Source organism: Strongylocentrotus purpuratus, unplaced genomic scaffold (genome assembly GCF_000002235.5).
Source record: "Strongylocentrotus purpuratus isolate Spur 01 unplaced genomic scaffold, Spur_5.0 spur5_scaffold_11, whole genome shotgun sequence".
Lineage (NCBI taxonomy): Eukaryota > Metazoa > Echinodermata > Echinoidea > Camarodonta > Strongylocentrotidae > Strongylocentrotus > Strongylocentrotus purpuratus.
This window is the reverse complement of record NW_022145596.1, coordinates 20902647-20929132: the sequence shown is the minus strand read 5'-3', so window position 1 is coordinate 20929132 and position 26486 is coordinate 20902647. Positions and strand designations below refer to the sequence as shown.

General features: G+C 35.9%; 2 protein-coding genes across 2 annotated transcripts; both read left to right on the top strand.

The window, feature by feature from the left end:
• Positions 1-2198: 2198 nt before the first annotated feature.
• LOC105446446 (syndecan-3-like) lies at positions 2199-2654 on the top strand. The gene has a single exon (XM_011683330.2). The coding sequence runs from the start codon at positions 2199-2201 to the stop codon at positions 2652-2654; it is 456 nt and encodes a 151-aa protein (XP_011681632.2).
• Positions 2655-17749: 15095 nt separating this feature from the next.
• Positions 17750-26136, top strand: LOC100888826 (WW domain-binding protein 4-like). Its single transcript, XM_030980880.1, has 8 exons — positions 17750-17756; positions 19112-19184; positions 19786-19920; positions 20638-20737; positions 22128-22340; positions 23006-23070; positions 24770-24906; positions 25432-26136. Coding segments are annotated over exons 1-8 (939 nt in total). The 5' UTR covers positions 17750-17754; the 3' UTR covers positions 25646-26136.
• The last annotated feature ends 350 nt before the right edge of the window (positions 26137-26486 follow it).

Below are 26486 nucleotides of genomic sequence, written 5' to 3'. Positions count from 1 at the left end.
TTGTTCATAAATGCAATCCCATGACCAGTTATTCAACTTTACCTTTCACATTGTTAAATTTTGTAGAAATGACAATTGAGAAAGAAATGTTGAAAGTTCGACTGCAATCCATATCTATGCAAAAATTTAAAAAATTAAAAAATTAAAAAATGTTCATGTTTGAGGAATTCAAAGAAAAGAAAGCATTAATGTGAGAGAGAGGAACAAAAGTGGGTCGTGGTCAAATAAACCCTCTGAAGAAAAATACAAGAATATTTACAAGGCCGCCATTGTCAATCATGTGAGTTGTCAAAGGTTGTTGATCCGATGTTCCCGTCAGTATCGTGGTCCTTAAAGAAAGTGACTCGGTAACATTGTTGAAGGTTGGTGAAAGAAATTGCTTAATCTACTGTATTAACCCTCTGACATGCAAAAAATCCTGAAAAAATTCTCAATCCACGAAGATATCTAGGCCTATGGTTTTCTTTGAAGGCGTCGCTGTGCAATACCCTCTAACCGTAGTTAACAGTAAATTTTCCCAACCATTTTTGAATTTTCCCAACCGTTTTTCCACGAAAAAAAATGACATAAACCAGGCTATTAAAATCTGTCAACACTTATTGTCTGAAATGGTATGTAGAGCCAATTTATTGCTTTGTGAGGATTTAGATTCACCTAAAGTGTAATTAAATTGTAATAAAATAGTTGAGGGAATTAAGGAATCGATCAGATCAGTTTTTCCCAATTTGTATAATTAATAATGGTCCGTTTTCACTCATATTTACAGATTATCTTAACATCTCTCATTGAAGTCACTACCTTAGCACCACCAACTCTCATCTGAGCAATGTTACCAAGTCCCTTTAAAGAAAGGGACAGACGTCCTGCCACTCACGAGATCAACATTTTAGGTGTTTGCCTCTTTGGGTGTATTCCCTTTTAAAGGTTTATGACTTTCTTGGTATTTATCAGAGGTATTACCGGATTATAATTGTTTGTTTAGGTAGGTTTGCCCTTTGCTTAAAGGTGTGGCTAAGAATCCCTTCAGAAAGAAATAAATTAAACAAACAAGTCATGTACAGGCATGTTTTACAACTCCTTTAATATTTCATCTGCCTTGCTACATTTTTCCTCGTGAAGATTTGTCTTTGATACTATAACCCAATTATTGGTACCAATAAAAATAACAGTATGTTATCGCATGCTTTATTATGAGCACATCCATGCATAAGATCGGTTTACAAACTAAGTCTTTTATTACAACAGTTTTTCAGGCGTGCTGTGGTAGTTGTTATGGTGCTGTTTATTTATTGTGACCGAATCAAAAGGGTACCACACCTACATTGCCCTGCTCTTGCCAAGAATCCCTCAGATTGGATTGATATGGTTGTCTGACACGTTTTGGTTTTTGTTTCTCATCCGATACAATACACAACATCAAGAGCATTTCTTTAGTTTGGAATACATCAACATAAAAATTAAAAAAAGGTAAGTTTGCACTAGTAGTAATTCTTGTCCATCATGAAAATGGAGTGAAGCGGAGAACTTAATGACATTTTTTGCACAAGGAAATAAAGTGAATTTTTCCCAGAGTGCTTTTCATTTGTGATTCTACGAGTAATAGGTACTCTTGATTGACTATTGAGAACGTAACACAAAGCAAAGACACACAATTACTTTAAAGAAAATTTAAAGAAATAAGATTGAAAAGTTGTTGACTTTTCGATGTTATAAACTCCTGAAGAAAAAAAAATCATAAAATGAGTTGGTGAAAATAATTATAACATTGTTCATAAATTCTAATTAGAAAAAGAAAAAACAGCGATGTGGAGAATTTAATGATATTTTTGCACTAAAAATTAGAGAATTTCATTTGACATTTTTTTTCATTTAAATGTATTTACAATTCATAGGCATTAACAAAAATTTACCGGGCGTGTTTCACTTTGCCCCGCGTTCCACTTTGCCCCGGGTTCCCCCGCTTGGTAAATACGTTGACTTCGACACTCTTCATTCGAACAACTGAAGCAGCACGCAGCACAACGTAGGATTTTATCATATTGATCCTTTAGTTGTGTTGAGATAGCTAATTCTAAGAAATATCCATTCTGTAAATTCGTATTTAATCTTGTTCTCAATACAGAATGGCGCAATTATTGGAGAACAGGCAGCATGGCGTGGTAGCTTTGTTCGTTATAACAATAATTTACAAATCGATCATGATAACTGCTCAAACAACAAGTGCAGCAACGGTAATTACAGATTTGGAAACAGCACCTTTTCGGAGCACAGATACACCATTTACAACAGTACTGTCAACCACAGGCGCAAGTACACAGGTGAACACTGACATCATCGAGACAGCCCTTATAACAGAAACTGTTGATCCAAGTGCACCAACAGTTGCACCAGAAATCCCTGATCCAAGTACATCAACGGTGACTACTAGACGGGAAGAGATGTCTACTAAAGCGAAGGTTCCTACTACTAGCCCTCCTGAGCCTGAGCCACTCTCGGCTGGTGCTCTCGCAGGAATTGTCGTCGGGTCAATAGTAGGAGCTGCTGCCATCGCAGGTGGAGTTGGATACGCTTTGTATCGTTACAAACACGGCAAAGGTGGCGCCGACGTAACGGGTGTCAGTGGGAAAATGAACATGGTAAAAATTAATGAATAAAGGAGCTGTTTATATGAACATGATAATTCCAATGCGATCAATTGATTCGAAGAACAGTGCTTGTATATGATAACTACAACAGAATTATAGTTACGAAATTGTATTGGGTTCTTGTATATCGCCCATGTCCACAATACAAATTATGATTATGTCGCTCCAATAGTACCCCGGCTTTAACTTGACTACCAATATGTGCACATTTTGATTGGAATCATGCCAGGCATCCATTTCCGACACTTGGAACGAGAGTGGAGAATATGTATAAATACCTTGCCAAATAATATCAGTACTATACTGGGATTAAATTCGAAGCCCAAGTCAATCACGGCATAATATCCCAATGCAACCAATGAAAAGCTTTACCATATAACAAACAGAGTTAGACACAAATTCGAAAAACTGAGCACAGAAAACGGCGTAAACAATACAATGCGAGGCAGTTTGTATTTGAAAGCAGGGGCGGATCTAGCTTTTTGCTAAGGGGGAGGGAGGGGGTTGACCCAACCCAATGATGATGCAGAGCAATATTATTTCATAATGACGATGCAGAGCATCGTCCACGAGCCGCAAAGCGGCGATGCGATTTTCTTTTGGCTATTTTGGATCCCTGTAAGTGATGTTTTCCTGGCATCTACTTACATGCGGAGCATGATCCACGAGCACATAGGCGATTTTTTTTTGTTGTTGCTATTTTGAACCCCCAAAAGTTTTGTTTTTCTGGCATCTACTAACATCTACTGACCCTGTGTGGGTTTGGACAAATAATGGCGTTTTTCTATGAACATCACATTTTCACGTGGCAGCCCAAGGGGGGAATGGGGGTAAAACCCCCTAACCCCCCCCCCCCCCCCCCGTAGATCCGCCCATGAAAAGGCATGGGGAGAATCTTACAAAGTCAACCTACCGCTCATATAATATATATTTATATATATATGCTATCGGTTAAAAAACTTCAAAGTCCTTGAACGATTCGTCATAAAATATGAATTTTACATGGCAAAATGTGAAATACTGCAATTATATCCGCAGCATTTATTTGTTTTAAACATATGTCAACACCAGAGCGGCAACGCCAAATCTTTCCCTTTTACACAGCCTCGCATTGAACGATGTTGGTTTCATTATGCGTTATAAGCCGTTACCGGGATATTTGCCTGTGCTTGGTTATCCAAAGGTGTGACTCACATAAATGTGACTCCATAAATTGAATAAAATAAATATCATTTTATAATGTAAGCAGTAATAAATGTACCCATTTGTATGTACGTTTATACATGTTCTTCCTCATTCATTAATGCTGTAATGAGTTTATGCTCGTGATTTTGTCATTATTATTATTATCATTATATATATATTTGTTCTGTTAAAAACTATTGTTCCTCATTATGTTTAACAGGGCCTCATGGAAGAGCACCAGTATTGGTGATAATGAGTAACCCTGTCTAAATATCAGAAGTAAATAAATAACTAAATCCTCTGTGATTGCGTACGCTACTGCTACCAATTTTATCGTTGCTGTTGAAGGATATTTGTCAACTTATATATTACATATTTATTCAGTTCAGGTACAATAGCAGTACTTTACTGCCTGATGAATCAAACTTATATGATAAAGGAACAGACGATGTAGGCTCACTTGTAGATTTCTTTATATGTTTACTTTAATTCGATGCTATTGTTTGAGCATTAGCATGAATATGGAGATAATAATGAGGATTGAGAACGTTTACTTGGAAGCGAATGAAGAGTTCAAGGACAAATTATAAAATGGTAAATGGAGACATACTGGCATGCATGCACGTATAGCTAAAGCCTAGGGTTCTGGTATTTGTAGTAGTAGTAGTAGTAGAATGGTTTATTAGAACAACTGCAAAATGATAGCCCGAGAGCTAAATGACATTGCAAGTTTTACACACTCAGATTTAAAAAAACATTTTAACCAAACTTAGATCTACACTGTAGACAAGTACAAATAATACACAGTAAAATAGATTACAACTTATTACATATTACATACTTGCAAAAAATTTGAAGTTACAAATAGTATAAATTCGTCATTATTATTATCTTTTTTAATTATTGTTAAGTGAGGAATATTCATATTTCAAATATAAATTGAGGCTGATTTATTGAGTTTATGACAAGTAAATATATTTTGTTTACGAATGTTGTAATACACATACATAATTTTATCACATTGTCACCTCCTGTTTTGTATGTATGGTGTGTAAGTATATGTATTATGTGTGTAAATAAAAGTTTCATTATTTTTATTATGTATAATTTTGCTTGTTTAGCTGTAAATGGTAGAAGAGAAAGAAACAAGAATCAATTTTTTAAATTACAATTTCTTGCATACACAATGTGCCAAAGATACGCGTCCCAGTTATATATACGTACATATGTATTTATATATTTATATATACCTGTGATCCGTCTATGTTTTCCTATGGTTTTACTGTGAATATCTGAAAGTAAAGTTAAATTAACAAGATAAACTGAACCCTCTTCTTATTTTTTTGAATGTTCAGCAGATTGTTAGTATCATATTCATTCATTCATATTTGTCTTAAATTCTCAAGATATTGCGGCAATTGAACGCAATCAGCATGACTATCATTGCAAGTTTACCCGGTCATTTAGTTTTGTGAATTATTTATTCAGGCTGTAACATATAACATAAAACTTATGATTATGGAAAGAATAAACGATCCGAAATTGATAAACCTAATTGAAAATAAATCATACTTATAGGCATACTGGCCAAAGAAGTGTCAGTTTTAAATGTGTTATTCTCGAATACTAAATTTGGAAATTTCACCCGTGAGATATTCCTGATTAATAGAGAAAAGGTGTGAGAAAAAGAAAGGAATGAGCAGGAGAAAGGGGGAGAGAGAGAGAGAGAAAGAGAGCGAGGGGAAGAGAAAGAGAGAGAGAGAAGAAGAAGAAGAAGAAGAAGAAGAAGAAGAAGAAGAAGAGAGAGAGAAAGACAAGGGGAAAAGAAGAGATGAAGAGAGAGAGAGAGAGAGAGAGAGAGAGGGGGGAGTAGAGACGGTGATGACGGGAGTGAAGGGGAGAAAGAGAAAAAGAACTGAGGGTAAATGGTTAGAGTTGGTTCTCAAATAAAACGATTGTCTGAATATTATGATAGGCCTACTTCCCCCTTACCTGCAGTACACTATAGCATTCGTATATTCCAATCGTTCGTTTTTCTTAGCTTGGATGACGAATTTATAGGGGGTTTCGAATTATTACTTGCCAAAATGCAATTGGGACAAGACGAATATAACTCATAATTCAAACACAAATGAAGAGATATATCGAGGTATTCAAACGTGACTGCATGTGTAAACGGTGTGGCTTTTATAAATTGGTCACATGAAATATCCCGATTATGACTATCATGACAAGTGAGCAATCAAGTTTATGACTTTTTTGTTTAACCTTTGAATGTTGTCTGAACGTGACAACCGTTATTAATTAGCTCTTTATAGAATCACAATAATGATGCAATGTGTGAAATGGTTATAGTTATCAGATGATTGGCTGTACTTTCATGACGTAGATGGCGTATGACATATCTCCATATAGAGATCCTATATTTGTATATGTATGCATGACGTAGATGGACTTTGACATATCTCCACGGATCCTGAATTTTTATTTATGCATGTCTCAAAGTAATAGAGTTTTGTCTGTGCAGTAGTAGAGTAAAGGGTTACTCTAGCTTGCCCTCCTTTTTCTCCCTCCCTTCTTCCTCCCTTCCCCCTCCCTCCATCCCTCCATCCCTCCCTCCCTCCCCCTCCATCTCTCTCTCTCTCTCTCTCTCTCTCTCTCTTTCCTCTTGCTCCCCACCTCGCTCTTCCTCCTTCCCTCACATTCCCCTCCTCCCCTTTCTCCTCTATCTCTCTCGATCTACATACACGCATGCATACACACATTCAAGTTCATTACATGTAATGATTAAAACAATTGGAATACAAATCCTGAGAGTTCACTGCTTATAAAGTGTATCCGTCACTCCTCCATTTTGCTCTCTCCTTCTCTCTCTCTCTCTCTCTCTCTCTCGCTCTCTCTCTCTCTCTCTCTCTCTCTCTGTGTCCACAAAATATCCACAAAATAAAAGCAGAGAATATAAGATGAACAGGTGAAAGTTTGCGATTAAATGGAGAAATTTATTAATTCATTTTTGAAGTTTCGATCAATCAAGCACAAATTGGCAATACTTTGACGTATCTTGCGCGCTCCTCTCCAGTTCGCTCTGCACATACATTTTCAAAAACTTTCATTTATTTGATTATTGGTGATGGAATAAATGTATTTCATACAGGTGATGTATAGAAACGTATCTGTAAAAATAAATTTAGGCTGCATGTATGATTTTAAAACTTTCTTGAGGGAAAATATAAATTACAGATTTTCTTTTAAAGTACAGCGTAAATGGAAGGGGAGAATCGCCAATTTGTATATAAATGATCGAAAGATAAACAAATGCATAACTTTTCTTTTTTTTTAAATGGGAATGTTCTCAATATTTTTCCTGACCTGCCTTTCGTATCAGCTAGGGTGGGTTTTCCCTTTAGACAGGGATGTAACCCCCCCCCCCCCCTCCTCCCGGCAACAGCCTGGAAGGACGGAAGACGTTCTTCATGTTGATTCTTACCGTAATCACTGGCGGAAATATTTTCCCAGCCTATCTAATATTTCTAGATTGTACTTGATTTCATACGTCCCCTTTCGATGCAGATTTTATTATTACTAATTACTTACAATATCCTAGAATCATTTAATTTAAAACAAATACACTAACTATACAATTTAAAAAATTAAATAAAAAATTATAGTCAGATGGTGGGGGGGGGGGGGGACGGCTCGGGGGGGGGGGGTTGCATTCATCTTGTACACGTGCCTCCTTTAAATTAATTTATAACATTCCGCCGGTGTGGAAAGCCCGCTCTCCATCCGCAAATTGTTACAATTCTCCATTCCATTGTAGTTTTTTCCTTTTTATTTGTATTGTTAACGCTACCTTAGACGTATTTTGCCACGTGTGACGTGTGACGGACGTGTCTTTGGTTCTCTCTCGGAATTTACCGAAATATTTGGAATTATCTTTGAAACGTACTTTGGAATTCAAATGGTAGCATTTGGAAAGATTTATGAATTTGGATTATTTCTGTAGGTAAGCAATTATTTTGTGGGCTTCTAACACAATCCTGCACCTTCTAACAGTATAGCACGTGCGACGGCATTCAAATTTCCCGCCTTTTCTGGGAGGCCAATCATGGCGACGGCTTCGGCTCTCTCTGAGCCGGAACTGTCTGTGAGAAGTGAAAGTGATGACGTGTTCAGAGTTGTTACTCATAATCGACCTAGGAAAGGAGAACCTAATCAAAAAAGAAGACGAGAAGAAAGTGTAGCGGTAGAAAACTTAAACACTAAAACATCAGAATCAGACTCAAACACCACGGTTTATCAAACCCCTTCTCCTGGCAAAGATCCAAAGCAAACAGATTTCAAACTGTTCATTACCCCAATAGACAAACATAAATCTTTAAAAAATATGAGTCCCATAAAAATCGCACGAGCGATTAAAGATGTGTGTGTTAGTCCCGTGGAATTCATAAAACCTGTTAGCTCTGGATTACTAGTTAAGTGTAAGAACATAAAACAAGTTCGAGCAATCCTACAGTTGGATAATATAGGGAATATTCCCGTCAAAGTGACCGAGGGTGCAAGAGGCGCCAAAGGGGTAATTTACGCCATTCCAATAGAAATGACTGAGGAAGAAATTCTGTCTGAATTAAGAACGCAACAGGTAACAGCGGTTAAAAGAATGACAAAAAGGGTGAAGAATGGAGAAGATAAAGATCAAATGGAAACAAACGAATCAAAGCAGATTCCTCTAACAAGCGTCATCCTGACCTTTAGTACATCCACTCTACCAACATCGATAAGGATGTGCTACCAAATAAAGTTGGTAAAATTATACATTCCCAAAGTAGTCAGGTGCTTCAAGTGCCAAAGATTTGGGCATGGGGCAGCAGAGTGCCGGTCTAACATGAGATGCGTTAGATGTGGCGAAAGCCACAAGTTTGAGGAGTGCGCCAAAAAAGACACCCCGAAATGTGTAAACTGCGGAGGCGAGCATTCTGCTGCATATAATGGTTGCACACAAGCAAAAAAAGCTAAACAAGTACAACACATCAAAATCACAGAAAAAATCACATATGCACAAGCATCACAAATATGGACAAATAAACAAAATACCCCTCAAACTAACATTGTCACACAAACCTCCCAAATGAGGAAAGAGGAACAAGAAAACACACAAATTAAAACAAGAGATACGATACCTGGCTCATATGCCATCGCTGCAACCACACAAAACGTACCTCCCGTAACCACCAGCACCCAACAAACTCAAAATGTCTTACCACCTCGAACAACCTCAAAACATCCTTCGAAAATCCCTCGAAAAATCCCACAAAATCCTTCAACAACATCAACAAACTCCACAACAATCACTTCAAAAAAAGACAATGAAAAGAAAGAAAATCCTTCTGTAACCACGAACTTTATAGCTACAGCAAATGATGATCAGATAATTGACTTTATATGTCAATTGATCCTCTCACTCACAGAGGGCAAAACTCTTAAAGAAATAAATAATTTAGTTCTGGTCGCAGCGAAAAGATCGCTGCAGCAAATAAGTAGTGCTAACAATGTTTTTTTTTTTTTTTTTTTTTTTTTTTTTTTTTTTTGTAATATTCTTTATTGTATTCACTCAATAAATAATATTAATTCATACAAATTGTAATATATAACATATTGAAACCAATTACAGAGTACAAAATACAGTAATCTCAATTATATTGAATGAATTAATATTGTTATAACCCCCCCCCCCCTCTATATTTTGTTCTGTGTTACTAGTATCCCTAATACATATTATAATTTATAACATATTGGAACAAAGTACAGACTACAATCAACTTAGTTATATCGAATGAATAAAGTTTGTTAAATCCCCTACCCCCGTTAAAAACAAAACCAACAACAACAAACAAAAAACAAACAAAAAACCAAAAAAAAAGAAAACAAAAACAAAAACAAAAAAACAAAACAAAAAAACAAAAAACAAAAAACGATACAAGAAGACGTGGGCAGTCTATGGCAGTCGAGACCGGTCAATCACACACAGCTGTGAACCGGGCAGGCCCCCCCCCTTTCCTCATCCCTTGCATTTTCTTGCATATTATCCATGTTTACCTTGAGATGTTCCCATTTTTTATAGTGGAGCGTCAACGTATTTCGTTCAGTAGCACTCTTTCTTTCTTCCCGTTTACTTTTGAATATTTTCTCTCTTATTTCTTCAATACTTGGAGGCTTCTTTTTTTCCCTACTAATAAATATCAAATATTTAATTAATAAAACCACGTGATTAATCATTTGCCTATCTTCGGTTATTTCGTCTAATCCAATGTGAACTTCCTTCCAGCTCATATCTTTAAGGATTGGAATATCCAAACTATCACTACATTGATCCCATAATTTTCTCACCATTTCGCATTCAAAAAATATGTGCCTATATGTTTCCTCTTCTTTTCCACAAAATGAGCATTTATCACTTAATATGAATTGAAACCTGTATAAATAACGATTGACATAAACAATTTTATAAAGCAATTTGAATTGAAATTCTCTTAGTTTATTATCTAAAGTACTAATTCTTGGTCGGACAAAAACCTTTTCAATTTCTTTAACCGACAGATTGTATGATGAATGTAAATTCTGAAAACTGACAGGGACGTCTTGCATTTTTTGTATGCATGCCCTGTACAGATTTTTCGAACAAACCGATTCAAATTGGAATGTTTTTTTTGTAAACATAAATTCTATTTTTAGATCATGAAATGAAATTTGCCTTTTTGTTAATTCGATTTTCCATTCCTTTGGTATATTACCATAGATTTCTTTAAGCATTGATATTTCCTCTTCCTCTAGTCCCATACATCTGAAATAAGTTTCCGACTTTAGTGTTCCTTTTCCATCTATAATATGGTACAATCTATAAGTATTTTTTAAGAAAAGATTTTCATTGAAGTATGTTTTTCCACTATTGTGTATATACCTATTATTTAAAAAAATTTCATTCCCTTTGTGAGTTGTATCTTTTTTAATAAAATCATTCATATCTAACCAAATGTTTATTAAATCCCGATAGTATTTTGGTAATTGTATATCGATCTTGTTAGGTAAATAGTTACAGTAAAAAATAAGATTTCCTCCGAAAGGTCTCATTAAAAATTTGAAATACTTTTTCCATTTAACTCTCTGGTTTCCTGTTACAAGTCTTTTAATCCACATCACTTTTTGTACTTTCACAAAAAGTTGAAAGTTGAGCATTTTTAATCCTCCTTGCTTGTAATCAAAATACATCGTACTTTTTTTAATTTTGTCTTTACCTCGCCATAGAAAATTAAAACAGATCTCATCAATTTCTTTTATAACCCATTCAGGCACTGGAGTCAAAGAGCTTACATAGATTAGTTTTGAATATGCGTATGTTTTCAGTAAATGAATTTTTCCTATCAAAGTAAGATCTCTTTGTTTCCACCAATTTAACAATTTCTTTATTTTGCTTAATATTTCTTTGTAATTCATCTCTTCCGCCACATTGGGATCTAATGTAAAATATATACCGAGTATTTTTAAAATGTGTGCCTCCTTTCCAAAAGGATACACAGTCGCAGAGCCAACAGAAGATCCTAAGGGTAAAATGAATGTTTTATTTCCATTAATCTTTAGTCCTGATATTTTCCTAAAATTTTCCATGATTACCTCTATTCTATTAATCGAGTTTATGTCTCGTACAAAAATTGACATGTCATCTGCATATAAGATCATCTTTATTTCTGTTTCTCCAAAACAAATACCTTTTACCAACTTATCATTTCTAATGCAGTGAGTTAAGCATTCTATGCATAAAATAAATAAATATGGAGATAACGGATCTCCTTGTCTTACACCCCTTTGAACTTTAAAATATCCGGTTGATTTACCCCCATTAAAAACACAACTTTGAGCATTGGTAAGTAAAATTGTAACCCATTCACAAAACATTGGCCCAAACCCGAAAGAAATGAGCACTTTCTGAAGAAAACTATGTGAAATCGAGTCGAAAGCTTTTTCATAATCTATTGCCAATAGGTACCCTGGTTTGTTAAAACAAGAAGTATGAAAAATCATATCATTGATTAATCTGATTGCATCACCGATGTTTCTATCTTTTAAATAACCTACTTGATCGACCGACACAATGTTGATAACAATGTTGATAACGATACTTAAAACATTGATGATACTGTTTTCCATACTACAATGGAATGCACAGGGATTACTAGGGCATGGAAAAGAACTTATAAAGTATTTGAACACACACAAACATTGCTATGATTTGATATGTATACAAGAAACATGGTTTCAGGAAAATAGAGTTTTTCAAATTCCTGAATACACATGTCTCCCAAGAAATAGGGAAAATCAGGCGAGGGGAGGATGTGCGATATACGTTCATAATAAAATCAAGTATGAAGGTCCAATGAATGATGTAAATTTAGAAATGCAGCAAGTAAACATACACGCAGGAAATGAAAAGTTATCAATTGTGAACTTTTATAATCCTTGTAAGAAATTAAATGAATATATTATGAATGTGCTATTAAAAGACGTTAATAAAAATGATAAAGTTATTATAGTAGGCGATTTTAACGCTCATGGTACCATGTGGGGAAGTGACAAAACAGACAAGAATGGACAAGTGATAGAACAATTCGTGAATCATCATAATCTAACTGTTTTGAATGATGGCGAAGGAACCAGACTGGATCCACGAACAGGAAAACTGTCATGCTTAGATTTATGTATAACCACTCCTTCACTGGCATGTAGAAGTACTTGGAGAGTCATGGAAAGCCTTTTTGGAAGTGATCACTTCCCAATAAATATCCAAACAACTTTAGACGGGAAAAGCTCTGAATATAAAGATGCTTCAATAAGAAGTGCAGATGATTTTATCTCCTTTAAACATATAAATTTGAAAAAATTTGCTAAGAAATGTGAAGAGATGATTACAAATGATCTCATACTTATAAATAATGATATACAGGAAATATATGATAATTTCATGAAATATTTAAAACTGTGTATAAAAGAAACTGTACCGAAAAGGAGAAATGTCTCTAAAAATCCGGTGCCTTGGTGGACCAAAGAATGTACAGAGAAAATCAAAGAGAGAAATAGAATGTGTAATAAGATGTCACGGAAAATAACTTTTGAAAAGGTAGATGAGTACTTAAAAAAGAAAGCAGAAGCACAGCGTGTGCTCCGCCAAGCAGAACGAAATTACTGGCGAGCATTTTGCACAAAGCTTGATCAGTATATGCCAGAATCTAAGATCTGGGCTTGTATAAAACGGCTGAATGGTGTACTAATAAAAAAAACAAAAAATATGTCAACATTGATTGTAAATAGTAAAGATATTGTCTCCGATCAGGAGAAAGCAAATGCCTTTGGAAATTACTTTCAAAAAATAGGAATAAAAGACAGGGATACTAATAAGGAATTACCGAAGGCACCAAATAATGACATTCATATTTTAAATGTAGATCATGTTATAAATGAACCCTTTTTTATAACAGAATTTGAAAAGGCAGTGCAATCGCGAAAAAAGACTGCCCCAGGAAAAGATAATATACCTTACGTTGTTTATGAAAATCTGCCAAAAGCAAACAAGGAAATCATGCTGAACATTATTAACTTAATATGGAAAACCGGGGAAATTCCAATTCAACTAAAGCATTCTATAATAATCCCTATTCTCAAACATGGAAAAGATCCCAGAAATACATCGTCATATAGACCAATTTCTTTAACATCATGTTTTGCCAAAATAATTGAACGAATGATAAAAGAAAGATTACAATGGTATGTTGAAAAGCATGAATTATTACCCAATTTTTTAAGTGGATTTAGGAAAGGTCGTAGTGTGACGGACAATATTGTACAATTAGAAAATGACATCCAAAAGAGTATAAATTGTAATGAACATGTAATAGCGGTTTTCTTGGATGTCGAAAAGGCTTTCGATACAGTTTGGATAAAGGGTCTGGTTTTTAAATTAGCAAAAAATGGAATAGAAGGGAACATGCTGAGATATATAGAAAATTATCTAACAGCACGAACTTTTCAAGTACGAATTGGAAATACAGAATCTAAAACTTATAAAACGCATAACGGGTTACCACAAGGGAGTGTTATAAGTCCTCTTTTATATAATATAATGATGGGTGATATACCTACAGACCAAGATGTAAGCATATCTATGTATGCAGATGACTGCGCAATATGGATATCAGGCAGGAACATTGTACATATTACTGAAAAAATACAGAAATATTTGAATCTTTTAAATCGTTGGTTTGAAGAGTGGGGGTTTCGACTCTCACCTGTCAAAACAGTGCCCGTACTTTTTACGAAAAGCTGGAATGCCGTTCTACCGCCTGATATAGAACTGAATGGAAATGTGTTAATGTACGAAAAATCTCATCGCTTTTTAGGGGTTATATTTGATAAAAGGTTAACTTGGCAACCACATATCGAAAATGTAATCACGAGAAGTAAAAGAAAATTAAATATCTTAAGATGTCTAACTGGAACAAACTGGGGAAGTTCCTCGAAATCACTTATCATGGTGTACAGAGCAATTATAAGGTCTCTTTTTGATTACGGATGTGAGGCGTATGACAGTGCAGCTGCTACCACCAAAAAAGCCATTGACTCTGTCCAATACCAAGCACTGAGGATATGCGCAGGTGGACTGCCATTAACCTCCTTAGAATCACTACAGGTGGAAATGGGGGAAATGCCTTTGGATATAAGAAGACAAATGCTTTCAAGTAAATATAGACAAAACATCGAAAGATGGGCGAATCATCCGTTGTTAAAAAACATTGAACCATGTTGGCATTTTGAATACTTGAAGGGGAAAAACGTAAACAAACCTTTTGGATATAGAATACAAAGCAAGCTGGGAAAACGTATAGAAACGATAACCTACTCCCCATTTCCACCATGGTTATTCTACCCTCCGGCAGTGTCAACGGAATTAAGTACTCGAATAAAGAAAACAGATCATCCTACACAACAAAAACAAAGCAGCCTGGAAATCATACATACTAAATGGGCGACTCAATTACATATATACACCGATGGATCAAAAGTACCTGAAAGAGGGACCTCTGCAGCTGCTTTTTACGTCCCTTACTATTCTGTACATCGGAGCAAAAGGTTAGCAAATTTCACCTCTTCGTACAGGGCTGAATTGGCTGCCATCATTCTTGCTCTCAGATGGGTAGATGAATTAGACATTTATGTGGGGGTTGTTATTTTTAGTGATTCACTGAGTGCACTTATTGCATTACAACAACAGAAGGACGAATCTTTTATTCTGGAAATTCTCACCATGACTACTCACTTAAAGAATAAAGGAGTTGATATATATGTAGAGTGGATACCTGGACATTGTGGAATAAAAGGGAACGAGATGGCGGATTTCCACGCAAAGGCCGCATTAGTAAAGAAAATAGAAGTCAATAATAACCTAAATATGTCAGAAATGAAAAGCTTAATTACTACAAGTTCCAAACTCCTTTGGCAAGAAAGGTGGAACAAAACCAACTCGTATTTGAAAACATATCAAAAAGATGTTAATAAACCATATATATGCTCATTAGAGAGACAACATTCAACAATAATACATCGACTCCGCTTTGGAGTCCTTGGACTTAACCAGGATCTCCTCAGATTGGGAATTCATGCTACTGGTTTCTGTAATAGATGCCCCAGTGAAATAGAGACTGTAAAACATTTTTTAGTACATTGCCCTAACTATATTATAGAAAGGGCTATGTTTCTAACAGAAATTAACGAATCCCAACCTGAAAAAATTATGGAATACTTAAAAAAGAGTGAGTCCAGTATACAAAAAGCTATTGTACGGTTCTTTCTCAGAACGAAACGGTTCCCTATCAGGAAGTAATACCTCCCTTGATGAACAGTAAAATATAATACAATATTATAAATATGCTAAATTACACTCAGTACATTAAAAATATAATAACATAATGTAATAAGAAAATAAAAAAAGAACAGTAAAACATAATACAATATTATAAATATGTTAAATTACACTCAGTACATTAAAAATATAATAACATAATGTAATAAGAAAATAAAATAAGAATAGTAAAACATTATACAATATTATAATATGCTAAATTACACTCAGTACATTAAAAATATAATAACAATCATAATGTAATAAGAAAATAAAATAAGAACAGTAAAACATAATACGATATTATAAATATGTTAAATTACACTCAGTACATTAAAAATATAATAACATAATGTATTAAGAAAATAAAATAAGAAAAAGTAACAACAATGATAAAAGGTATGATAAGATTACTGAATATAGAAGCTTGTGTAGGTGCTATCTTATTTTATGTATGGTGTGTATTAGTAGGAGACCAGCCTGTAGGTCCCGTGACCAATCTCTTGGAACAAAGGTTTGAAAGTGTTTTTGTGTTCCCTGATGAATACCGAACTATTTTGACTTGGGCTGCCCCCTTGAAAATCCCAGGCATTTTCGTGAGGGGTCAACAAAGGTCACACAGGGATACAAATTCAAATAGTTACAATCGTGTCAATATGCATATCAAATTACTCGTGTGGTCATGAGGATTCCAAAAATGTATAGTTTGCTATACCTCCGACCTGAAATGAGGGCGCTATGGTCAAAAACGTTGAAAGGTCAACACACTTTTGACTGGTGGTCAAATTCACCAACACAGTGAACCTAATCAAATTGCATATCAAATTACTCGTCTGGTCATAAGGATTCCAAAAATGTATAGGTTTTTAAACCTCCGACCTTAAATGAGGGTGCTATGGTCAAAAGGTCAATGCACTTTAGAAATTCACCAACACAGTTAACATCGTCCGATTCTAATGATTTTAGTGTCTAATAATATGTTTTCTGACAGAAAAAGTTCAACTAAGCAACTTTTAAAATCAAAAGTAGTTGCCATAACCTTGAAATTTCCCCCAAACCCATGGCTAAGAAGTTGTTAGATGTTTGTCACCGAAACGGCAGCCATTTTGAATGTACATGGTCAAGGTAAGCACTTTTACTTTTGAAAGTTGTATAGTTGAATTTGCCATGTCAGAAAACATATTATTAGACCCTAAAATCATTAGAATCGGACAATGTTAAATGTGTTGGTGAATTTCTAAAGTGCATTGACATTTTTGACCATAGCGCCCTCATTTAAGGTCGGAGGTATAACAAACTATACATTTTTGGAATCCTTACGACCAGACGAGTAATTTGATATGCAATTTGATAAGGTTCACTGTGTTGGTGAATGTGACCACCAGTCAAAAGTGTGTTGACCTTTCAACGTTTTTTACCATAGCGCCCTCATTTAAGGTCGGAGGTATAGTAAACTATACATTTTTGGAATCCTCATGACCAGACGAGTAATATGATATGTATATTGACACGATTGAAACTATTTGAATTTCTATCCCTGTGTGACCTTTGATGACCCCTCACGAAAATGCCTGGGATTTTCAAGGGGGCAGCCCAAGTCAAAATTGTTCGGTATTCATCAGGGAACACAAAAACACTTTCAAACCTTTGTTCCCAGAGATTGGTCACGGGACCTACAGACTGGTCTCCTACTATATGTGATATAACAAATAATCTGCACGTACTGTTAAGAAACACTAACAAAGCCCATGAATGTTTTGCTTACGATATTATTTTACGATACTATCTTAAAAGATAGATAAATATAAAACGAAATAAATGTATTTTTAAAAAAATCCAAAATTGAGAGATATAACACGTGCCGTAAAGTAATTTGGCGACAATAGTCAAATCACTGACTAATCGCCAATAACTCAAAACACAACAACAACAACCGAAACAACGAAGCTGTGTCTCTATTCCAAGGGCCCTATTCTAACCATGTAAGTTTGTTGATTTGTATGCTTATTTAGTATCTGGAATGAATTCAATGATTATAGCTTGCATCAAGCAATATTTATAAAAAAAACAACTTCAGTATCTTTTATATGAAATTTAGCATTTAGACAAACTTACGTACCTTTATTTTTCCGGAGGCTTTCACTTCGGTCCCGTATCATTTAATTTGATGTGTGCATATTTTCATATTCCTTAAGCTTAGCCTAGACTCTCTAAGCTAAGCCTTGGTTTTGCCTTCCGCCGGTCGGCCCTACGGTGACCAAGAGGGCTGCCTGGCCAGAAAGTAATGCGTAGCGCGTATTGACCTCTAGGCTCTTGCACTGCACTGCGTGTTAATACTTATAGTCTAGGCAGCATTTAAATATGTGAATGGTCAATACCCTCATAAAACACAGATGCACACAATCATGCTGATGCGGCTGATTGGCAAGTTTGACAGTGGACTCACAAGTTGAATTCTTTAATTATACATCGAAAAGTTTAAAAAATGTATTTTAATGCTATTTAGGTGTCATCAATCGTCACTAAAGTACCGGTATTGAGTGAAATCAGTTGAGTTTTGTACAGTGGTATTAATAATACACAGCCAGGATAGAATGCACCTATGTGTGGTAATCGGCCCATGTTCCACTGATGGCGATGTGCGCACGATCATCGCCCAAATTTTTTAAACAAACTTTCTAATAACATTTATTTTCCGCCCACCGATCCACCACCGGCGATCCCAAACGGGCGTTGCGTGGTGCCTGGCTGACCCAGGCCCGGCTGATTTTCAATTTTATTTTCATACTCTTACTCTTAGTCTTATCTAGACTAGATCTAGGCTAGGATTTCATGAAAATTAGATCTATCATCTAGCATCTTTCCAATCATCATTTTTTTCAAAATCAAACTGTACTTTTGTCTAGACTCTAGATTTAAGAAAAAGTGAGGGCACACTTGTATTGTAGCTGGATTCCGGAGAAAATAGCTAGTAATTAGTCTCCCTGTTCTGTGTGCGGCACTATCACTATCTTCTTAATTCTCCTGTAGTGCTGTACCGTTGCGGTGTACAAAACAGGCAGATTTTGTGGTGCTCATTTGATGCTGACTTTATGAAAAAAGCTATCAACTGTAAAAAGACGCTATTGTAATTATCATGTACCATTGCGGCGTACAAGAAAGGCAGATTTTGTGGTGCTCATTAGATGCTGACTTATGAAGAAGCCATCTGTTTAGTTTAAAAAGACATGTTGCTGAAAGCTGATAACGTATTTGTTTAATTTTATGAAACCAAAAGTGAAGTAATCTAATGGTCTGTTAGTTTAATTCATCTTTATTCTTCCCTTTTATCTATTAGGACTGAATTTTGGAAGTCAAATCCAAGAAAGTTTTGTGACTTTTGCAAGTGTTGGTATGCAGATAACAAATCGGTAAGTTTTTGAAGTCTGTGGTGGTGGGACTACCTTTAAAAGTGAGTGGGCCTGGCTAGTGACGAAGTAAGTTGAAAATGCATGATCCTAGAATTATATCAAGCATTATGGTATACGTCCCAGAGGGGGGTATGGGGGGAGGGAGGGAGGGTCAAAACCCATACTGGAAAATGAAAAATTAATGACTGGCCTTCCCCACTCTTTTTCTGTATACAGCGTGAGTCAAAAATAAAGTTTACACCTAGAAAATTGCTTAAAAAAGTTATCTATGAACAGTAAATTATTATACATCTTAATATGAAAGAGTGTTTTATCCTAAAGCATTTAGTATCATTTTTATGTGGAATGTGTTCACGCTTGCCTTCGTATTAAGACATCTTTGATGGAAAACGTTAAGTTGCCTTGAGATGGCGACATAATCTTTCCATGTCTGCTTGCACAATGCATTTGGAGAATCTGCATTGATATTGGTGCTAATGGAGGCTGAAGACCAAGAGGAGCACATTCTTGGGGATATTGCTGCTGCCTTGTCTATTCTACTCTTGTCATATTTTTTGTTAAATTCTATGAAAATGTAATAATCTTCTTTATTTCACTTCAGAGTAAGGAGTTTCATGAGAGAGGGAAGCGACACAAGGAGAATGTGGAGGTCAAGATTGCAGAACTGCGGAAGAAAGGGCAGAAGCAATATGAAACCAACCAGAAACTTGATGGCTACCTCAAACAGATGGAGGAGGTACGTAAATGAAAAGCATCACTTTGCCCCTCCCCCCCCCCTTGTCACAGCATTGCAAAACATACCTCTTTTTTTTTTAGTGTTCAAGTTTCAAATTTTATTTGTTCCACATTTTACAAAAAAATATAGACATAGCCTACATATAAATTAAAAATTATATATACCGGTATATATATACACAAGTCATGTAGTATTTGATTTGATTTGATATTATGAGAACGTCTCAATGATTCTCAATTCATATGATAGATTAAGTAGAATGTGAGGAACCGAATAAAAAGCAGTGCTTGTATATTGTACATTGTAGATGTAAAAACTGTTGCAGTAGAGAAAGACGTAATTTAGATGGGCGAATTTAAAACGCAGTGGAAAAAGGATGTGTTTATGCAAAATAATGCACTTGCAGTAGTACGAAAAACTGTATCTGTCACAAGCATCTTTAATTTATAGGGTGTTGTAGACTGAATCTAGTCGTACTCCTACATCATATATATATATATATATATATATATATATATATATATATATGATATATTCTGTATAAGATGTAGGACTGATACACATACTTTGAGACACAATTAAGACAGTCCATACTTCATATGACATTTCAATGCTTAAAAAGATGATATTTATAATATGCTGTTCATTGAAAATTTAGAATTCATGTAATTCAGGATATCTGTATCTGAATTTTGATTATTTCAACTCTTTGAACAGGATGCTTTGAAAGCTTTCAAGAAGGACGTTGAATCGAATCCTGACCTGATGCCAGAGTACAAGGTGGCTCTCGTGGAACACAGAGTAAAACAACAGGAAGGTAAGTTATAGCAGTGCTACTACATCACATTGGGTGGTATTCTCGAAAGCGGACTAACTTTAGTCCATGGTTTAGTCCATGGACTAAGTATGGAATGCCAAGTGTCCATATGAATATATTTTTGAATAATTTGATATGTCCCTAAATTACCATGATAACATAATTATATCGTTGTTTATTAATGATGTTATTACATTTTATTTTTAATTTAGTCACAGATTAAATTATTCAAAAACATATTCATATAGTCACTTGGCATCCCATACTTAGTCGGTGGATTAAACCATGGACTAAAGTTAGTCCACTTTCGATAATACCACCCATTTAGTCTGCTCGATTTAGCTTTTGCGAGATGAAAATATAATTTTTTTTTTCTTCAAAAAGTCATTTGCAAGCAAGTTTAAAGTGTTCTAATCACCAAAACATATTTTGCTGTGTATGTAAGAGGTGTTGGTCTGCTAAATTAATCAGATGCACCCTGCCTCTGGTATCAACTGCCCCGGAACATCCGTACATCACCCACACTAGACACCTTTAAAGAGAAGGTTGAGTTCTGATCATGCGATTGCATTGTGAAAGAAACGTTGTGGAATCGATCAGAAAAGAATTGATCATCTAGCATATAAGTATTTATGTGTATTGCAAGGTTCTGGCATCATCAAAATGCTAAGAAATTTGGCGCAGTCTAGGTAAAGTTACAAGCACTGTACACAGAAAGATGTATGAGATTAAACGAACACGTGGCGAAAAAATCCGTCCTGATTTTGATGATGTTACATGCCATATTTAGAATATTAATGCATTTGAAAGACCATGTTTTTCAGGGAACATGTTTTATCTGATGTTCTTCCGCACTTGCATAGCACAATGATAACGCTCACAAATTATTTGTCACCTCTTCCCAGAACTCAACCTTCAAGCACTTCAAGACATAATTTGTTAACCGATTTTCCCACCTTTATACCATGTAAAGCACTGTGAACCCATTGTGTGAGAGCACTACATAAATGAATATTTCATTATTATTATTATTAAAATAACAAAGGGATATTGCAAGTTCGAATATGTTCTCAATTCACAAAAAAAAAGATTTGCGACTATAATTCATAGTGCCTGTATGCACCTGTGCCAGAATGTAGCCTGTGCAGAACCCAAGTCTGTTTTGGGTTTTTTGTGGGGTTCGAAGATGTACATGCAAGATGGGCTTCGATACACTTGCTTGACACATATCCACAATGGTACCGACCTTTAGGTCCAAGATCAGATGCTCTGCATGGTGAGCCACTCTGCTAAGCACACTACTTAGCACACATGTATTTTAACTGTAGTGAAATCTTTGAAGGTTCATATATTGGTCTCTCCACATTTCAAACATGTTTCCTTATTAAAGGGGACCCAACAGCTCTACAGGGGAGCAGATACCAGCCAGGCCCGTCAGGGGGGACGTCAGCGGGGATGTCAGGTACCACGGAGACCATGCCCTCGTCAGATACCCAGGAGACCACACCCTCGTCTTCAGCCACACCCAGCACTGAGACGCAGGAATGGGTGAAAGCAGTTAGCCCAGAGGGACACACTTACTACTGGAACACCAAGACAGCAGGTAGGTGTTAATCTGTTTAGTAAAGCCTGTATACATGTAGCCCACTTTGTTTTCTTGTGGCTGCTTTTCCAAAGAGACAAAAAAAAAGAAAGTGGACATTATTTATAGTTGAGATTTTCAAATAACAATTGAATATAAGCTTTCATAACATAAACTTTCATATATCAAAATAAACATGACTTAATTCTCTTTAAGGTGATATGCAATTGGAATCATCTCATTTATACATGAGTGAGCATAGCCATTTAACAATGAATGAGTCTGAAAGAAACTTGCAAAAATGGGGCATCTGGCCATTCAAATGTTGATGAACATTGGAGTATGCTATGGCGGCTCGTCCACGACATCTTGGCCGTGCTTGTGAAATCCATACATGTTAACATGTTCTCTGTTGTTTCCTCACTCCATTCTTCTCTCTCTCCCTCTCTCTTCTGTTCTCTCTCTGTGTCTCTTCATCTCCTGCACACCCCCCCCCCCCTTTTACCCTCTCTCTCTCTTTCTCTCTCTCGTTCAAATTCTTTCTCTTTTTGTCATTCTCACTCTCCTGTTGTCATACTCACCCTCTCTCTCTCTCTCAATATGTCTCTCTCTGCATCACATAACTACCCTCTCATCACCTCGCTTTGTTTCTCTTCAAATCCCCGTCAACTGTTCTTACAATGCAGAGACCCAGTGGGAAAAACCAGCAAACTTCACCTCATCAAAAGACAAAAGTTCTTCAAAAGGAAAGGTAGGTATTCATGCTCTCATAGGTTAACCATTCAAAAAAGTTATTCCCATCATCAACGGGCCTGGAATCAACACTCACGTTGACAGAAGAAAAATGGTATTATGTACTACGTCTGCATAGCTATCTTTTGTCCAAACAAGGTCAGAGAAAATCAGTGTTGACAGTAGCACTGATAATGAATAGAAACTCATTCTAAAAAGCTCTAAAATAACAAGATACCTGATGTATATATCTTTATATTTTTTAAAACCCTGATACAAAATAATAAGAGAGACATCAGGGTCTCTCAACAAATTTGTTAGAAGTAAAAGTAGATGGTACTAGACCAAGAGGGAAGCTGAGAACAAACTGGGAGGAGAACATAAAGACCAGGGGGGGGGGGGGGGTGTTTCACTAAGATTCTAAGTTGAACTTATCTCTAAGTTGGACTAAACAATTATGGAAAGCTGCTATTTTGCAAAAGTTATTTTAAAAGGCATAAAATGTTGATTTGAATCATTCATAATTTCTATTATCAAGGAGATTTCTTGTTTTTTATGTGGAATTTATAAAACAGTGTAAAATCCTTGAATTTTTGCTTTTGAATATATTTTATTTTAAAGGGATCCGGTAACTTTGTCTCAGATTCTGATACAAAATTCTGGATTTAGCTCATGCTACAATGATAATTATATACCTTTAGGTCAGTCAGGAACCCCATGACCTTTACAAGCCGATCGCCTGTCTGATTATAAAGATATTTATGATTTCAATTACAAATTTTGAAAACCGTTTGCCAAATGGTTTTCATAACACTACAGTCTATTGGGAAAACAAGTATGGTAAAACCGGTCACTCAAAGATTTTTACCTTTTTGAGGCACTTCTTGATCATTTTGAAGCGCAATTTCTTTTAGGGCTTCAATATTACACCATATCACAGACACTGATACCATGTAGGGCCATGCATCTCAGATTTAACATTGTTAAACGATGCCTTTAAGTCCAACTTAGAGTTAAGTTCAACTTAGGATCTTTGTGAACACCCTCTGGAGTGGAATGATGCTGCACGGGTGCACTAGAATGGCAGATAACAGAGATGTGTGGGGGAATGGTGCAATCAACCTCTGTGCTGGGAGAAGACTCCAGGATAGGATAGGAAAACAAGGTTATTTTCATGGTGCCAATGTCCTCAATATAATGTGTTTTCAATGTAATTACCCCATCTTTTAAATTGTGAAAAAATACGATCTTTCTGGAATGTTATATTTGTATGGTTAAAAGAAAAGAACATACGAAATGTTTTGTTCACAGATGAAGAATATTTTTTTTGTACTCTTATAATCAATAATTTTTATTTCATCAAATACAGTTATTATTTTTGCAAAATATTTTATATTCACTTGTAAAATGCAAAACGTTATTCCACTATTTCCTTCTTTTCAACGAGCTCTCAAACATTTAGAAAATATGGAACGTATAATTGTTTTCAAGAAAAATCGTCTCAATCTTCATAATAAGAAATGGCAGATATTTTGTTAACTTTTTTTGTATTGCTGACGAGTTAACTATTACACTATATTTTGAATTATACATATTCTATGTTTATAAGAACATGTTATTATTACTATTATTAATATCATGTACTATTGTTATTATGAATGAGATTTGTTTTCAATAAATACTTTCCAATATAATTACCCCATCTTTTCATCTGCCAGGCTGGAGAGAAGACAGATTCTGATTCCGATGAAGACAGTGAGGATGGGGAGGATGCAAAGAGCAAGTCGAGAGGAACCAAAAGAACGACTGATCATGCGTATGGTGGATGGTCATCTGTTTCCACTGGACCTGAGGAGTAAGTCATTTCCCTTTCATTTCTGTTTTTGTACAAATGATCATCACTTTATTTATTGTTTATGGTAATACAAATATATATCCTCAATGGTGATACAGAAATCAATAAGTAAACATATGCAAACAATTTGTTAGTGACACAGAGAACCTGGGGCCCGTTCCTAGAAACCGTCATAAGTCTAACTTCTTGACTATCCCATTGAAACGCGTGTTAATTCTATAACACACGTTTCAATGGGGTAGTCAAGAAGTTAGACTTATCACGGTTTCTAGGAACGGGCCCTAGATCCTCAACAGCCTGAATCCAACACTCTATACCTTGAGGTAGACAAAAGACATGGCCACTTCAGACAGGCGACCACTAAGACTTGATTCCAGCCCTTTTTACATCAGCTCCTTTGTATGTATCATATTTTCTACATGCATCGACAATAAATATTCATATATTGTTATCACAACAAACAATGTATAGGGTACACAAATAAACGAAAAAATGATTAAATCAACCATTCTTTCCATGACTCAGAGTGCCTGACCTTCAACTGCCTGAAGCCAACCCACTTTACATGAGCTCCTACGTACCCCAGGCTGTACAGTACGAACCGAGAGAAAAACTGAAAATACAAGAGAAGGTGGTCGGGAGTATCAAGGCGAGCTCAAGGGAAGCACCGGGGAGTGCGTCTTTTAAGAAGAGGAAAGGAGGCCAAAGACAAATCCGCTCTAGGGATACCTCCTCGTGATGTGACTCTGCCTCATTGGACTCTGTCACGGAAAATGTCAGAGAAGAGATTTTGTTGCATGTGTTGTCTGACCTCCAACTGCCCGAGAGCCAATCCTCTTTACATGAGGCTGTCCAGTACGAACCGAGAGAACCAACTACGAACCAAGTGATGTAACTATGCCCCAGTGGACTCCAGAAACAATGTCAGATTTTGTTGTGTGTGTTAAACAGTGTGATATTCTGAGAAGAGAGGGGTATGTTGGCATTTCTTCTTGAAGCATTCCGGCCTCACAACGATGGAAGTTTCTCACTGGCTATGTGAACAGGTCGATCCATGTAGTAAAGCCAATGGGAATGAGAGAATTCAAAACCGGTAGTCAACAGGTTAACAACACTTGCGCTGCTCCACAGAAGTGTCATGGAGGAAATTCTTCTTCTTTTTCTTCTTCTTCTTCTTCCTCCTCTTCCTCTTCTTCTTCTCCTTCTTCTTTTTCTTTTTTTTCTTTTTCTTCTTTTTCTTCTTCTTTTTCTTCTTCTTCTTCTTCATCTTCTCCCCGTCCTTCTTCTTCTTCCTCCTCCTCTTCCTCTTCCTCTTCTTCTTCTCCTTCTTCTTTTTCTTTTTCTTCTTTTTCTTCTTTTTCTTCTTCTTCTTCTTCTTCTTCTTCTTCTTCTTCTTCTTCTTCTTCTTCTTCTCTTTCTTCTTCTTCTCCTTCTTCTTCTTCTTCTTCTTCTTCTTCTTCTTCTTCTCTCCTCCTCCTCCTCTTCCTCCTCCTTCTCCTCCTCATCCTCCTCCTCCTCCTTCTTCTTCTTCTTCTTTGGTGTAGTCTGCTTCCTTCAATCTTGAGAGTTCTTGCAGGACT